At 39.3% G+C, this 16,377-nt stretch overlaps 1 protein-coding gene across 5 annotated transcripts in view; it reads left to right on the forward strand.

The window, feature by feature from the left end:
* Positions 1–229: 229 nt before the first annotated feature.
* grhl1 (grainyhead-like transcription factor 1) overlaps positions 230–16,377 on the forward strand; it is a 19,397-nt gene continuing 3,249 nt past the window's right edge. The window contains exons 1-13 of one of the 5 annotated variants that reach the window (XM_077557591.1): positions 230–401; positions 4,283–4,472; positions 4,844–4,917; positions 5,704–5,837; positions 5,913–6,145; positions 6,572–6,654; positions 8,044–8,197; positions 8,298–8,409; positions 8,494–8,588; positions 11,132–11,375; positions 11,477–11,604; positions 13,349–13,377; positions 13,603–13,688. In XM_077557591.1, coding sequence (XP_077413717.1) covers positions 382–401; positions 4,283–4,472; positions 4,844–4,917; positions 5,704–5,837; positions 5,913–6,145; positions 6,572–6,654; positions 8,044–8,197; positions 8,298–8,409; positions 8,494–8,588; positions 11,132–11,375; positions 11,477–11,604; positions 13,349–13,377; positions 13,603–13,688 — 1,582 coding nt within the window. In that variant the 5' untranslated portion in view covers positions 230–381. The other 4 variants (XM_077557609.1, XM_077557600.1, XM_077557582.1 and 1 more) reach the window with 4 other exon arrangements.

Consider the following 16,377-nt stretch of genomic DNA (forward strand, 5'->3'; position numbering starts at 1 on the left):
ACTTTAAACCTAACTGTAACATTTAAAAACAACATTGTCAAATCTCAGTTGATATTATTATTGTTGGTTCCACTGTTATGAATCAAGCAGCCGGCTCAGCCAATCGGGGCCTTGGAAAGGGTAATTGACAGCGCGGCCCCGCCCACCGGACACCTGTAATCCAATCCGTGTCTACTTCACAGGTAAAACCGGCCTCGATTTCTTAGTAATGCCCCCCCAAAAAAGCGAGTCGAGCCGACAAAACCCGTTCTGCTCCGCCGGGGACGCGTTGTTTGTTGCCGCTGCCCTCATCCAAACGTTTGCGGCGCCGTTTTTCTACGCTTAAAAGAAGACGGATCGGATTTTCAGTACCAACTAGAAAGTCCAGTTCGACCGACCGAGATGTCACAGGAGCATGACAAGTAAGTTGTCCTGGCCTCGCCACTCGCTCGCCCTCACAACAAACCACCTCGCACTTAATAGCCACACTTAATTACGACTTTTGTGGACTTTTTACATCTTTTTTTCCCCCGACACTTTTCCATTCGTCCCGCGTTGGAGTTTAACCGTCCATTTTGGTTTCCCTATGACCAGCTGCTTCTTCTTTGATGTTTCCCCCCCTCATTTTATAAAGTTTCCCTTGAACGCACCACGGCTTTAAAAAAATGTCACTTTAGGATTATTGCTATCTTCTCTTGTTGTTACTGGTAAGTTTTCTGATACATTGATTCTGGCTGGGCATCTCCTGTCATGTGTTGGAAGTGATTCATTCACCTGTCATGTTGGAGCCTGTACAGGTGGATCAGCACCTGTCGTCAGAGCACAGGCTGCCGTTAGAATAATCAGAATAAAGAAAAAGAAGACTGTCCCATGAGGGTGATGGCTGTTTTTTTTTTCTTCATTTTGGGTTGTTTGATTTTGCCCAGAGCGCTAAACAGTCGGGACCTATTATGTGTTTAGTCCTAATGATGTTTGTTCAGGAATAAACTGCAGCAGAGGTGATGTCACACCAAGTGTCCTCATATCGCATGTGTAAAAAGTCATCAGCTTCATACTGCTGCATGCAAATAAATAGCACTGTTTCCCCCCCTCAATGCCTAAAATGCTTAGTTCATCATTTTAATCTTTTTTTTTTTATGAGGGCAATGACAAGGAGACTTTTTGGAATGAAATTGTACACCTGCTAGGCGTTGGCTCAACTACAACAATGTAAGCAAGCACGGGGGTCGTTTTAGGTCATTTTTGTCAACTTTACTTTAACTTACAAATATTTAATCGAGTGTAAACCGCCATGTGACACATCCAAAATATTTGTTTTCCATCGTGTATGTTATTTTCCCAAGCGTTTTATTGCCCTTAAATAATGCTTCTTATCAGGTTGCGGTTTAATAAAAGGCACAATTAGATCTAGGATTACTAATGAGCACTTTGCATGAGCAATTGAGAAGGAAAAGGGTGCATTTGTTGTAGATACTATGCATAGAAACTGAGCCACACGATCGTTTGGTGGTGGTATTGTTCAAGACGGTTCACAGCTGAGAGAGAGAAGGGGGGGGGTCTTTCAGGGGCCATTTCAGATTGATACAATGATCTTACACATTATTTTTTATGTATTAGGAGTATTTTGGGGGTGCAAAATGTTTTTGGACTGGATAGCACAGTGTGGTTAGGACGTATCTTCGCTTTTTCCCCAAAACGCTAAATCAGGGGTATTAAACTCATTTTTGTCACGTCACATCTTTCCTTCAGAGGGTTGTTATGACTATAAAACCTCACAAATGTATATTGGCCTCATTATGACAATTGATTGAAACCTAGTTTTGAAATCAGACGTCAAGAAAAAGTTTGGTTTGTTCGATTTACTTGAAGAAAGGGTTTGATTTAAAAAAAATAATAATAATAAAAAATGCTTGCTGTATCTCAAAGTTGATAAAAATGAAGACAATTGCCATTTTGGTAAAGGTTTTAGATTTAAACATTGACTGATGACAAGTTTCGGGTTCTCTTTCTTGCTCAAATTTAACTAGGTTAGGCTCCAGCTCACCTTTAACCCTAATGAGGCCAAGTGCAATAGAAAACGCATGGATGGGTGCAAAATGGAAAAAGGGTGGTTAAATGTCAACATTTCAAGTTAGTGTGAAAGGGTTGTTTGTTTTGGTTTATGACTTGATATCAGGATTTTCAAGTTCTTTCTCACCAAATTCATTAGTCAGGTTAGCTTCAGCTCAGAGGAAATGAGCAGATGGATGTTTCTGGACTTTTTAAAGCAATTACTCATATTTTTTTTAAAATTTGACGGTAGGCCCTGCTGCATGTGTTAAACTTAACAAGAACTCTGCTAATAATGCCGCCAAGGTCTCATCATTAGAGTTAACAAAAGTAAATATATTCTGTGCAAACAGGCTTAAGCCAATAGAGAAAAGTCCAATATTTTCCTACATGTTGATGGGGGGTTTATTTTCATCTCCATTCGGAGAACGTGAAGTTCACAGCTTAGAGGCTCACAGTGATGACACAACAAGCCAAAGGGGTTCAAACTCGCACGCTATCCTAATATTCAGCAGTCGTGTGTACAAAGCAGCAACGAGGCGGAGCAGGACGACGAGGCTGTGACACATCGAAACGTACCGTAGTTGTCATTTTCCAGTGCGTCGTCGTCTAAAAACAAAAGTTGTTCGAACGCAAGAATGCTGCCGGGTCGGATGCGTCACCTGCGGTAGGCGTGCGGGCCAATGAGGCGACGGCGCTCCAGTTGTCACACTGGACAAGCCTGTAGAGCATCTTTTCTCAAGGTTCATCGGCCGTTCCATGGCTGAGATTTGTTGCGCAATCACAGAAGAGCCTGAACAACTGGTCCTGCAGATAAAGAACTCTTTCTCTCACCAGTGTGGCTGTTTTGAGACGAGGACGTGATTGACAAAACGTTTTATTTACATGCTTAATCCTCAAGAAGATGGAGGAGAAGGATGGGCTTAAAAATCCATTCATGATTCGGTCTGCTAGTTTACTGTCTGTAGACGTTCATACAATGACGCAGAATTTATTTTATTTTTTTTGCTCAATGCAACACTCCCATCCATCCATTTTCTACAGTGCTTGTCCTGGATTGGTCGCCAGCCAAATAACCATAATGTTCAGATGTTCCAGTAGGCTTTCCACAGCATTAGAGGAATTGTTCAATGGTATCAATCAAGAGAAGGGAACAAAATAATTTCCACTGAATTGAATATACCATGGAACACAGTGAAAACTTCCTTAAGTGGAGAAAATATGGTAGAACAGTGACATTCCGAAACTGATGAAAAGAAGAAAAACGGCCAGGGAGGTTGCCTGAAGGCCGACAGCAGTTTTAAAGGAGTTGAAGGAATTTCTGGCAAGTAAATTTGTTTGGTAAATTGGTGACAATAATCTCCCGTTGTCTCTATAAATTTAGGTTGTGTGAGGTAACGTTGGCTTCTCTTACAAAGTCAAATAAATAAATAAATATATATATACACATGGAATATTGCCCCCCCCCCCCAAAAAAAAATATGCATGTGGCAATATAATATGGTCCAATGAAAATGAGAGAGAGAGAGAGGGAGAGGGGTGGGAGGGGGAGAGCACATTGCCCGCCCTCTGTTGAATTAACAGCTCATTTGTAATGTCGTAAATATACTAAAAATAATAATAATAATAATAATAAGGTTGGACTATTCGGCAACAAAAAGTATGTTTGGGAACAAACACTACTGTATGTTGGTCATCACCAAAAGAACGCAACACCTACAGTGAAACATGGAGGTGGCGACTGAAACTGTAGTCAAGGTGGAGGGAATTTTGAGCAGTTTCCAAATTCCATTCAGCACAAAACCTTCAGGGTTCTGCCAGAAAAAAATAATAAAAGCCTACCAGAACATCTGAACTTTATTTTGGGTGACTCAGCAGCACTTGAAATAGTGTTCTGACTCCCATTTACCATGCGTAGTAATCATGAGGGTGTGCATACTTAGGCAACCACAGGATCTCAATTGTGTGTTTTTACTCCGCCCTGGAAACAATCATAAGTCTAACAATGGTGGATTTATTTATTTTAAATGTTTTAAATAATTGATCTTTGCCTCTTTTTTTATATCACCTAAGCCTGGCATTTGAGCAGGGGTGTGTGTAGACTTTTTATATCCACTCTGTGCCGTAATTTTTTATTTTTTTTGTCAACTAAACATTCCCATAATTCACATTCAATAAAACACTGTCCTCATTGTTGCTAGTTGATGCTAAGCAGTTCCATTCTGACTTTAGCGTGGTCGTGTTTGCTTTGCAGCAAGCGTGCCGTGCTGGTCCTGCAGAACGACCCCAACTATGGCGGCCAGCGTCGCTCCTTCACCACAGAGGATGAAGCCTGGAAGTCATTCCTGGAGAATCCCCTGACGGCGGCCACCAAGGCCATGATGAGCATCAACGGGGACGAGGACAGCGCCGCCGCTTTGGGTCTGCTCTACGACTACTACAAGGTATCCTCGGCGACGACGGCGGGCCAGTTCTAAAATAAATTTCGTACATTGTTGCCCTCCCTAAATTCTGCAGACGTATAGACAATAATGATTGTGACACACGTGATTTGCTATAGTGTCAAGAAAGGTGTCATTGAAATAAATAGTAACGGTTCAGGCCTGCTGGTGACACAATCACAGTGGCCTTGCGCTCAATCAAAAGTGCAGAAACACGGGAGGGCGATGATGTAAGCAATTTCATCTCAAGCGGCGTGCGCGGCGCAACATCTGTGAGGCAGAGCGCGTCGCACGCCGCATGTAACTGAAGACGTCAGCCTGTCGGGATGTGATGTGGTCAGACGCTCAGCGGCTGTGTTTACCCTCCCATGCAGGTGCCCCGGGAAAAACGAACAATAACCCAGGGCAAGCCAGATGCGTTGGTCTCTGATGTGGATCCCAACAAAAGGTGAGGCCTGACGTTACATTCTCTTAGTATCGTGTGCAGCGTCCTCAGTCTTTCTGCTGTGCCAAGATTTAAATTAGTAATTTAAACAACTTGAAGGATTCTGAATTTTCGATTTTTTTATTTTTTTTTATTTTTATTTTTTTTAAAGAAGTAAGGTTTAAAAACAGGATTAGGGTTCAGTCCTCAGTCTTTCTGCTGTGCCAAGTATTTAAATTAGTCATTTAAACAACTTGAAGGATTCAGAATTTTGAAATATTATTATTTTTTAATTATTATTATTATTATTTTAAAGAAGTAAGGTTTAAAAACAGGATCCGGGTTCAGTCCTCAGTCTTTCTGCTGTGCCAAGTATTTAAATTAGTCATTTAAACAACTTGAAGGATTCTGAATTTTGGATTTTTTTAATTAATTTTTTATTATTATTATTATTTTAAAGAAGTAAGGTTTAAAAACAGGATCAGGGTTCAGTCCTCAGTCTTTCTGCTGTGCCAAGTATTTAAATTAGTCATTTAAACCACTTGAAGGATTCTGAATTTTGGAATTATTATTATTATTTTTTTATAATGTTTAAAAACAGGATTAGGGTTCAGTATATAAACTAATTTGTTTTTAACAGTGGATTCTATTTTTTCCCCTTCTTACTTTGACCATCTCCCAACATTTTTTTTTTTTAATGCTATTTTTAGTATATGATGCGGGCCACCGAAAAATGAATGGTGGGCCGCAAATGGCCCCCAGGCCGTAGTTTAGACACCCTGTTGTATATAATATATTTTCTTTCTGTAGGCACCAGCTTCAGGCAACACATGGCATCCCTCCTCTTCCAGAGACCAGCATGGAGAACAGGATCCAAGTCCTCAAGGGGCCCTTCAACATTCTCCAGCTGGCCCAGGAAAAGAGGAACCAGTTTCCATCACCAGGTAGGTTCTCGAGCACCTTCAAACCATCCCCGCTCCCGTCGTCTCACTGTCACGCGGCGCCCTTTTTTTCTCCAGACACGACCGTCACCGTGTCCATCGGCGCCCTGCAGAACTACCCGCACGTCAAGACCGAGGTCCCCATTCACAGCCTGACCGTGCCCAGCAGCTGCGCCGAAACCGACAGCCACGTGGGCGTGTTTGACCGCGCGCAGATGGCCCACAATTCGGTGCAGTTCAGCCCCAGCACGCAGTCCCGCACGCCCCCGGACTCCACCTTCTCGGAGAGTTTCAAGGACAGTTCCCAGGAGGTGAGCGGGAATCCCGTTATTGCGCTCCTCCTCTTCTTCTCCGCTCTCAGATATGGCTCATCAAACAATAGCGTTTTCACCCGATCCCATGGAGACGACGGTGGGCTCGGCCTCCTTTGGTTTTATTTGAACGCGGCAAAATAGCAGCCAGCGTGTTATTATGCCATTGTTGTTTCCTTAACAATAGCCAAAGGCCCTTACTCTTTCCTTTCCTGGAGGGGGTTTACCGCAGAAAAGAAAAGAGTAACCCAAGCAAACTATGTCGAAGGAGGTCAGCGCCGCAGAAAAAAACACTTCAAAAGTATATGATCAAAAAAAATATTGATTGGGAAAATAATTAGAAAAAGAGGAAGACATAATGCAACTTAGATTCTTCAAAAAAAGAGGAAACTGAATCTATATGATTTTTTTGTGGTCTGTTTACAGGTGTTTTCATTCCCGGGTGAACTGCAGTTACGTATGGGCTCCATGACGCCTGACGACTACGCTCAGTTTGACACAGTGCCGGGGTAAGAAACGCCGCGGCGAACCTGCCACCCGCCGCCGCCTTTTAGCTTTCACACCACCCTGCAGACTGGTCCCTTTTTTTGGCGCTCTCAAAGGAGACACCAGACTCCCCCGTCGCGGGAACACAACACAACGATTTTTTTGGTATCTTAACTCATTCGCTGCCATTGACGGCGGCTATAGATGTCAAAAATTCATTTGAACTATTTCTATTAGTTTAACATTTGTTTGAAAACCTAGAAAAACATTTTTGTGTAAATTTAAAACAGATTAATCGTTAGTTAACTAGTGAAGTCATGTGATTAATTAGTATTAAAAAAAATAATCGCCTGACGGGCCTAATTTAAAAAAATAAAATAAAAACAAGGGGCATTAAATCAAAATTAATCGCATGATAATTTTATATCTGTTATAAATGTACAATAAAAAAAGTATAGGTTTTCATAAAAAAATTAATGAAATAAATTTTTTTTTAAACTAATAGAAATACTTCACATGAATTTTTGACATCTATAGTCGTCGATGGCAGTAAATGAGTTAATCTTAATCCTAATCTTAAATTGTCAAGGAGGTATTGTTCAAAGTGACGCATCTCAACTTTCTATGTCACAGAGGAACCAAGTTTAGCCGCGAGTTACGGCAAGTCCTCATTGCATGTGCATCTCTCGGTTGCTGCATTTTTTTTTTTCAAAATCAATATTTGCAAGCCATTTTTTAAGGGTAATGTTAGATTAGTTTGAAATGATCGATTAGTTTATTTCAAGGTTGTCGCAACAGATGCCCATTACAATGAATTTTCTGTAAATACAGTATAGAAATGGAAAAGGATAATAGAATTGTCCATTAATTTTATAGAAAATGCTATACAGTAGGTCTTTCTTTGAAATTATATGTCAATGTTTATTTTTTGGGAGAGGTGGGGGGGTTAAATGATCTGTCAAGTTTTCTGTTAAATGATCTGTGAAGTTTTTTTTAATTTGGGGGGGGTGGGGTCATACATCAAAAGTACTAGTGGTATCGGTGCTTGGTATCGGTATGGTTGTTGCTCAAGAGTTGACTCGGGGAAAAAAGTTGTATCAAACATCCCTAGTATAAATATGGGACAATAAAATACATTATACTTCACAATAATGATTCAAGGTAAATGTATTGCACACACAAAAAATAAATACATTTAAAATAAAAAAATTAAAAATTAAAATTGTACAGTAATACATTTTAAAAAACAAACCGTCCTTAAAGATTAAATGCCAATGGACTGAATGTAAACATTAAATATAACTGAACTTTGGCAGTGATTCTTTCACAGACCACTAGAGGGAGCCCACCTGTGACTCACTGCTATCGAAAATCGATAAATGGATCACGTTTCTCCTGCCATGTCATCGTAGGAATAATTTCGAGTACACCCTTGAAGCATCCAAGTCTCTGCGTCAGAAAACCGGCGACGGGACCATGACGTATCTGAACAAGGGCCAGTTTTACCCCATCACCCTGCGCGAGATCGACAATAAAGGCCTACAGCAACCAATCACCAAAGTCAGGGTGAGAATTGATGAGCCCGATTTGGGTGACTTTCATTATCACACAAAGACCCAGTTGAGGTTATACGTGAGGATTTACTGAAGACTTCTTATGTTATCAGAGTGTGGTGATGGTTGTATTCGGGGAGGAGAAGTGCAGAGAAGACCAGCTGAAACACTGGAAGTACTGGCACTCGAGACAACACACTGCCAAGCAGAGGTGTCTCGACATTGGTACGTTCCTTTTTCATGTGTTCAATAGATAATAACACGAGATTTCATGCACATCAAACTTTCAACATGTTTCTCTCGTCACAGCTGACTACAAGGAGAGCTTTAACACTATCGGCAACATCGAGGAGATTTCCTACAACGCCATCTCCTTCACCTGGGACACAAATGAAGAGGCCAAAGTAAGATAACAAAATAGACATACACTGTATTGTTATAGTCCTACACTATTTGAAGGGTAAATGGAGAGATAAAGATACTTTATTTCTCTCATGATGGAAAGTAGACACAGCAGTAGTATTCACAATAATACCAAAATAGGAGCAACCAATAAAGTAAAAAATTTAAGAAGAAAAAATATATATATATATATATATATATATATATATATATATAAAAGCAAGATTTGAGAAAACCTATAAAGAAAATTTAAGTCTAATCTAATCCAAGCAGGAAGAAAAGGTCTGCGGCAAGTAATAAATTTGATAAATAAATAAATAAATACTGTCACATAACTTGTGCTAGAGGAAAGTATCATATTGAGTGATGTATATTGACATATTTGTGAGTTATAAGGCACCCAATTCGTAAAAAAAAAAAAAAAATGTTTCTATTGTATGAATGCAGGATTGTTGATGATGGAATGAAAAAAAAAGCTGAAAAGATGTCAACGATGCATGGATATGTGATAAGGGAGGAAGTTCATTTAAAAAAATCAATTGTGAAGAATTTAATGAGGAAAATTAACAAAAATGGAAATATAAAAAATATATATTTAAAAAGTTCAATAAGGAAAAAAGAACAACCTTTTTTAAAATACAAAACTGATACTAGAGAGCAAAGGGATAAACAAAAAAATAGACAAAGGAAACCAAAGACAACAAAAAAAAAAATGAAAATAAGGCAAAACAGGGAAAAAAAATATGGCATACATGGGTGAAAACACAAAAAATGATTATTAACAAAATGACCCCCAAAATGTTTGAAATTCCAACATTGGAAAAATTGTAATATGTAATGTAATAAAAAAAAAATAGAAAAAAGTACTCCAAAAATGTACATCTAAAAACAAAGAAAATGCGAGTCAATCATGTGACTTATTCCCCTTTCAGCAAAATAAACATCCTTTATAAACGGCTGCAAAAGAATGAGGAAACTCAGCAGGTGGGCTAAAGGATGAAGGTGAACACTCTTCCTCGTTTGCTCACCCTCCCGTGGCCCTCAGGTGTTTTTTCAATGTCACTTTTGAGAGGAAAGATGAACGATAGAACAGGCGGCCCACCTGTCAGTGTGCAGTCTGTCACTCGCACGCACACACACACGCAGACCAGGATGTGACTCCAACCGTCTCATGACTCCAGACCGGTCATAGGATGTTCATCCTTGTGTGTGCTTTTGTGGGTTTTGTCAGCAGCTTGTTTGAGGAAGATGATGCTTGCGTGAAATGATTCGCCCTGCAGCATTAATGCATCAGGGCAGACCCCTTTACTCACACATTTGAAATTAGCTAGATGTTAGCTTGGCATTTGGCTATTTACAAAATTTCTGTTAAAAAATGAAGTACAATAGTTTAAAATATTGTGTGCAGCTAGTCAACAATTTTGAACAATTTCAAGTAATTCCTAATCCATTAGGGATAACATTTTTTTTCCCGGACCTTATTCGCTCTTTGAGTACTACTCACCCTAGTACCGATACCTCTAATACTTTTGATATATAAAACTTTATTTAACAAAAGGACACAAACAACAACCACAAGCAAAAATTTTCAACAAAGGTAATAACATACAAAAAAAAAAAAATGGGTGAGAGGCAAAATATGAAATAAATAAAAAGTAGTTACATTTCTAATTGCAGGATTTTAAGTATGATAACTTAATTAAAAAAAAAATTAAAAAAAATTTCTCCATTATTATTATTTTTTAATAATTTCACTTAAGGGGAGTTTGTTTTTGTTATCTATTAGGAGAACAACCCAATGGTTATCTTTTTAAAGTGCAGCTCATATTTGAGGCATATTGTGCAAGAATTTTGCCATTAATATCAAACGTCATACCTTGTTTATTAGAAAATGATTATTAGTTGGTGTAGTTTTACTACATACTTTTTCATAAAATAAAATAAAAAAAGATGACAAGGGTTTTATTCAATTATCTTTTTGCATTTTTTTTCTTTTAATTGTTTTCGATCTCCCGGCAAATTTCTCCTTAGGTCGGAAATTAATGCGAGTTGCTGTTGACTGGATGTAACCACTAGAGGGAGACACAGATCACTTAACAATAGATAAAAGAAGCTTGCTGCCTTCATTTAGTCATGCTTGCTGCTCCAATGAGTATTTCTACAGTTATATAATCTCTATATGTACTTTCTTCTACTTATTTGGATTGGTCTGGAATGCAGTTAGCACATCTGCCTCACAGGTCCGAGGTTCGAATGTTCTCCGGCCTCCTCCCACATTTCAAAAAGTGCAGGTTAGGTTCATGGAAGACAGTGAACTGAACCAAAGCACTTTTTTTTCTATCATACAAGGCAGACCTGACAAAATGAAGCTCTTCACCTCACTTCAACATCCTGTAGGTTCATAGCAATATTTTTTATATCAGACACGTCTGTGGCCTGAGCACAAAAACGCCAAACAGGGGAGTTATTGAAACGGGACGGGTGGTCTCGAATAGAGCATTTTGTCTTTGACCGGCTCGTGATGGCTTCACTGTCCCTTCCTCAGATCTTCATCTCGGTCAACTGCCTGAGCACGGACTTCTCCTCTCAGAAGGGCGTGAAGGGCCTGCCGCTCAACCTGCAGATCGACACGTACAGCTACAACAACCGCAGCAACAAGCCCATCCACCGGTCCTACTGCCAGATCAAGGTCTTCTGCGACAAGGGGGCCGAGAGGAAGATCCGAGACGAGGAGAGGAAGCAGTCACGCAGGAAAGGCAAGGTGGCCGACCTCAACCCGGGCCTGTCCTGTGAGTGGCGACGCTACGGAATTTTTGCGAGGCAATCACGTGGCATGTTGGCGCCGTCAAAGACTTTAACCCGCTCCCTATTTTTACGACCCTTTTTACAGTCGTGGATGTCAAAGTGCCCATCCTGCAGAAACGCAACGACATGACCATCTTCAAGATGATGAACGATCTTGAGACCCAGCCTGTGCTCTTCATACCTGACATTCACTTCTCTACCTTCCAGCGTCATGTGAGTTGCCATGCACACGCACACACACACACACACACACGCTCCTTCATGTCACGCATCCACCCACTCACTCATGGGTCATGATGACCTGCTCATTTACTGGCAGGAACACACAGTTTCTGTTTGGTAACTGATGCCAGTTGTAGGAAGTAGCAATTAATAACAAATACTTTTTTTTTTTACTGCACTTACATATAGTCTTCACACATTTGTACTTTACTTGGGTATAATTTTTTCTGATTACATGCAGCTATCTGTACTTTCTTCTGCTTACTTTAACAAAATAGACTTGTTAGTTATTTCAACCTCTACAGATGACAACATAAAATAAAATAAAAGATGTAAATAGAGATAGTTGGTCAACTGGAGTTAAGATGTAGGCCAGCAGATGTAATTTGCTGATATTGGCTAAAAAAAAAAAAAAATCACTCTACCCAACACACACTTTTTTTTAAATCTTTTTTTAATTACCAAAAAATAAATACATAGATATTACCTGTAGATTACAGATTTTTTTTTTCAGATTTTTGCTCTTTTATTTACTTTTTAAGTATCACAGACAAATTAGATATTAGATTTTTTTTTTTGATTTTTTTTTCAATTTGCTTTCAATTTTTATTCAATAATCAAAACGTCACAAATAGGTTACATATTATTTTTTTCAGATTTTTGCCCTTTTTTTTTATTTGCTTTTTATTTTTGCTCAAATCGAAACATCACAAACAAATTAGATATTAGATTAGACATTTTTCAGATTTTTGCTCCTTTATTTACTTTTTATTTTTGTTTAAAAAAAATCGCAAACAAATTAGATTAGAGATTTTTCCAATTTTTGGTCTTTTTTTAATTTACTGTACTTTTTATAATTTTTTATCACTTTTTTTTATTCATCTGTTCCAATGCAACATTTAACATTTTTAGTGACAAGCTAATTCATATTGTAAAATGAGTATCTACTTTGAATAAGAAACGGATTGTGTCATACCTTTATGAAATTGAACCGAATCGAATCATTCCACTCTAAAAAGTAGCATCCTTGAATTGTAATGCAGCGCATGTACCAAGATACGCATCGAATATTATTTTATTAGAGAAATGCACGCCGCTACTCACAAGTCAAAACAAAAAATAATGCCAAGTCAGTTCTATCTCAAGGTACCACTGTATGGTATGGTGGCACTCTTCCTTGCAGGAATGTGTCCCATTGGTAAGAGGACAAATGCCCCTCAACCCCCTCCATTGATAAATACGTGTAGACTTGGAGCGCTTCCTGCTGGTTGAACAATAATCAGCGTGCTTCTGCTAAAAACAGCCCATTTCCCCCCACTGCTAACATTTACTTTGGTTATTTTTGGCGCCGTTGCTGACTTTGAACCTTGGCTATCACTTTCGGATAAACTCTCGAGCTTACTGGGTTCATCGTTCCCAGAATAGCATTCTAATAACAGCAGCACCTGCAATCAATACAGTGGCGGGAAAGAACTTTTTTTTTTTTTTTCACTTTGAAACATTTGTTGGTCCCCCTCACTCCCCGGTTGTTGCTTAACTCCATTTCTAGGAGCTCAGTCAACATTTGGACTTGTATCACCTCTCTAACTGGGTCAACCCTGTGAACTGAACCGGCCGACCCCGGCACGTAGCGCCGTATTTGTCCGAAAACCTTAAAGTCAGCAGAAGACATTCAGATTCCTCCTGTTCAGCCTTCTGGTGCTAACGTCCGTCTGTGTGTTTTTTTTTCTTGCAGCCTTTCGCGTCCGAAGATGCAGAAGACAGGTGAGCCCCGATTTCACACCCGCTCTCTTCACATTTGGTTTCCACTACTGCGACCGTGGAGACCTTTTGCCACCTTCTCAGTAAAAAGGCACTACGGGAAAAATGTTGTTTTTTAGGGAAGGCTTGAAAGCGTTGCATGTTTGTTCTCCAGTGTCTTTTACTGCCTGTTAACTGGCTGTTAAGACCTCGTAAGCGCTGATTTATGTGCCCGTTTGTCCCGCGTAGCTCCGGCATGAAGAGGTTGCCCTTCAGCGACGAGGAGTTCGGGTCACCGCCCAATAAGATGGCCAGGCCAGATGAACCCAAGAAAGGTATGCATGTGTTTATGTGTATACTATAGAGAGGGAAAATGTGTGAACGCTACTACACGTGCATGTCAACTTGCTCTGGCAACCTCCTCTCAGTTTCCACCACACGCACACACGCTGAGGCCTTCACTCATTGGCTTCCAAAGAAATGCCTGTCACAGACGCACGTAAACAAACCTGTGCCCTTTACCCTACATCAAAGTATGGCATGCGGCCCATTCTGGGCTGCATGGACTCCAAACGTAAATCTGACGACAGCAAATGGTAACCGACAGCTGGGCTACTTGTAGAATGTGAATCTCATCTCAGGGGGCAGCCATTTTGTCCACTTGCTGTCGACTGACGATGACATCACAGTTGGTCAGGGCTCAGGTAACGACCAATCAAGGAAACCAGTTATTGCGAATGTCACATGACTAAACCCAGAAGAAAGGTGAGCCGTGGTTGGTCGTTACCTGAGCCCTGACCAACTATGATGTCATCTTCAGTCGACAGCAAGCGGCAAAATGGCCGCCCCCTGACATGGATGAAAACGGGTGGATTTTGCTCCTTTAATCACAATATTAATCAGAATACGTTTTTTGGACTAGTGGGCCCGCATAGAATATATTATTGTAAAGAAAAATTTTGACTTTTTGACTTTATTTTCATTGTGTCTTGCTAGATCTTATCATTTATCATTTTTTATTGATTTAGAATGTAAGTCAGTGTGAGGTTTTTATTTTCATTTTACTTTGGCTTTTTTGAAACGTCTCTTCCCATAAGATTTCAAGACTTCATCATAGAACTAACTCTGTGTTTGTTTTGCTTTTTTTTTTGGTTGTTATCCTTTTTTGCACCACTTATTCTAGAACCCTCTGCTCAAAAAATATTGACAGGAAGTTATGCGAAAGTAGCTGCTGTTAGCATTTGTTGCGTTAATTGTTGTTTTCAGTATTCTAAAGATAAAAAAAAATTCTCAAGTTCCCTCTAGGTCAGGGGTGGGCAAACTTTTTGACTTGCGGGCCACAATGGGTTTGAAATTTTGACAGATGGGCCGGACCAGGAGCATTTGGACCTCATAGCACAGTAAACGCACACAGATAAATGTACAACCCGATTTACTTATAGTGTGCACTTAGGACTGCGTTTTTCAAATGTGCAAAATCCACTTATTTAAAACAGCTTTTCCAATAGCTTCATTTTTATTGTTTTAGCTCAACTTTTGCTGTATTTTTATGCTTTGTAAAGTGACCTTGGGTGTTCTGAAAGGTGCTGTTTTTAAATGAAATGTATTATTATTATTATGATTATTGTAAAATAGCCCTAATCCAGGTAGTACGTTTGCCTCAATGAATATGCAAGATGCGGCATTTACACACTATTTGGCAAAGTGGAAGGAGAAATGTAAATAGATTATAATAGCACATACACTGTGATCTGTCAAACCTGGTGATTGCCTCTATTTTTAATAGATTTCAATTCAAGGCGTAAAGTTAAAGAAATCCAGATTTATTGAAAAAAGATGATCACTTTCAACATTCAAAAACATATTATTACCCACTATAAAAATCCTGGCGCCACCTATTGGTGAAATGCGGGCATTGCAGGGATAAAATTAAAATTAATGATTTTGAATTTTTTTCTAGCCTTATTGGATAAGTTCGGCGGGCCGGATTGAAAAGCATAACGGGCCGTATTTGGCCCGCGGGCCGGGGTTTGCCCATGTCTGCTCTAGTGGTATGTGGAACAATCATTGAATCAATTGTTCAAACTGTACATAATGACACTTTTTGTTTTGTTTTTGGATCCGATGTAGTACATTTAAGCACAATGCATTTGCATTACATCTTTAATACCTATTTGATTTTAAACATTTATTTGGGTTGTGGCAGTGTGTTTACGTCCTTGAATTCCCCATAATGAGGTTCTGAGAAAAATATGAACGGGTCACAAGATATTTTGTTTACCTCGCATAATTTGTTTTTAAGTTTTTCCACAGCTTATCAGGTCACTAAAAATCCAATAGAAGCAACAAAAAATGAGTTCACGATTTCCAATAAAGCTCCTTTTGAAGAAACATGACCTCAAATGTATTTTAATTGTTGATGGATTAAAAGGAATTGAGGGTTATTTAAAGAAAAAACAACAACAACAACCTCCCACGTGAAATAAGCCTTGCAGAAGTTCAACCGGTCCGCCAGCTACAGGCAGTGATGTTGTTGTCTAACAGAGCTGTCAATCATTTGCAGCGCTGCCTCTTAAAATGACGGCAAACACATTTTTACATGGCGACAACACCAGTCAGGAGCAAAAAAAACAAACAAAAAACAAACAAAAAACAAACGCTCGTTACCCTGCCACCAATATATACACAGGAATGTGTCATAAAAGCTCAGCTTTTAAATAGAACCTGCTGATGGACAACTGTGTAGTGTTTACATAGAAAATCCCAAAAATTCTGATCACAGAAATGCAAGAAACTGGATTTAGGGAAGAATGAGAGTCTACTATGTGTACTTTTTTAAAAATTTTATTTTAAATAATGCTTCTGGAGTCACTTAAAAAAAAGGGAAAGGTATTTTGAATTGCCATGTGACTTGAGATGTCTGAATCAGATGTACGCTTGTTTTTGTGTCAGCGCGTTGCCCAAAGTGACGTGTTGACATTTAATATACTTAATATACTTAAGATATGACTTAAGTTGATTGAA

The sequence above is a fragment of the Vanacampus margaritifer genome, chromosome 1 (genome assembly GCF_051991255.1).
Source record: "Vanacampus margaritifer isolate UIUO_Vmar chromosome 1, RoL_Vmar_1.0, whole genome shotgun sequence".
Lineage (NCBI taxonomy): Eukaryota > Metazoa > Chordata > Actinopteri > Syngnathiformes > Syngnathidae > Vanacampus > Vanacampus margaritifer.